The sequence below is a fragment of the Sinocyclocheilus anshuiensis genome, unplaced genomic scaffold (assembly GCF_001515605.1).
Source record: "Sinocyclocheilus anshuiensis isolate Anshui unplaced genomic scaffold, SAMN03320099.WGS_v1.1 scaffold70, whole genome shotgun sequence".
In the NCBI taxonomy this organism is placed as follows: Eukaryota; Metazoa; Chordata; class Actinopteri; order Cypriniformes; family Cyprinidae; genus Sinocyclocheilus; species Sinocyclocheilus anshuiensis.
Genome location: NW_015542377.1, coordinates 2,366,676 through 2,367,575, shown reverse-complemented (window position 1 = coordinate 2,367,575; position 900 = coordinate 2,366,676). Strand labels below are relative to the sequence as shown.

Sequence of the window (900 nt, the reverse complement as noted above, 5' to 3'; positions counted from 1 at the left end):
CCAACCCTGGTGCGGTTATACTGTTGCCTCCTCCTGGTACAACCACATTCACACCAAGAGCAGTTAATTGTTATTAATGACAGTTGAACTCTCACTGTGAAGATTGTGGCTGTCCAGACAATCTTCTCTCTTCTTTGCATAAATTTGCCCATAACTCTATGCATCACTGCCTGCGTCTTCTCTTTCTCCCTCTGTCTCTGTGCTATCACTCACCCTAAGACAATCGCACTTTCCTGTCACTCCTCAGTAAAAACAGAGCGATAGCTACTCCTGCCATTATATAGCAGGTGCTATTTATTTATTTTACAAATCAAAGTTTCCTCTACTTTCACTTTTAGCTTCAGTTACTGCCGTGTAACCAAATCATAATTCACTTCCTTAAAAACATGAAAAAACTGTATTGTTTTACAGTTTTGCACTGCACTGTTTCCTTGAGGAATTTTCCCTCTCCTTTCTTCTCTCTATTACAGGAAAGACACTACATATCAAGCCACGATTCTAATCTACAACCCAGACAGAAAGCTTGTCAAAGGAGGGCTGATGGTGGGTCAGTCTTTTAATCAGTAATACACCATAAAACATTTTTTAACTTAATTTTTACTTTAAAAATGAGAAATTCTCCTAAACTTGTTACAAAATGTTTTACAAAGACATCTTTACTTGAGACGTTCACAGCTACTTTTTGGTGTGAAGTCATATGTTTGGTTTCAGGAAATGCAATTCTAAGAATTGATTAAACATTTCTCAGAATATGTTCATAAATGTTCACTATTACAGAACTGAATTTATGCATTATAATCAAATACTGTTCTGAAAATCTGCAGACGTTCACATTCTTGAAGTTAGTTTCAAAATATACGGTAAGTGTAATTCTCAGGGATTTTTAAAATGGCATTTCTG

The 900-nt window shown here is 36.0% G+C and overlaps 1 protein-coding gene across 1 annotated transcript in view; it reads left to right on the top strand.

The window, feature by feature from the left end:
- zc3h3 (zinc finger CCCH-type containing 3) overlaps positions 1-900 on the top strand; it is a 73,580-nt gene extending 72,680 nt beyond the window's left edge. Inside the window, exon 12 of the mRNA XM_016491427.1 lies at positions 471-900. Within this exon, the coding sequence (XP_016346913.1) occupies positions 471-502 (32 nt within the window). The 3' untranslated portion in view covers positions 503-900. The remainder of the gene's footprint in view (positions 1-470) is intronic.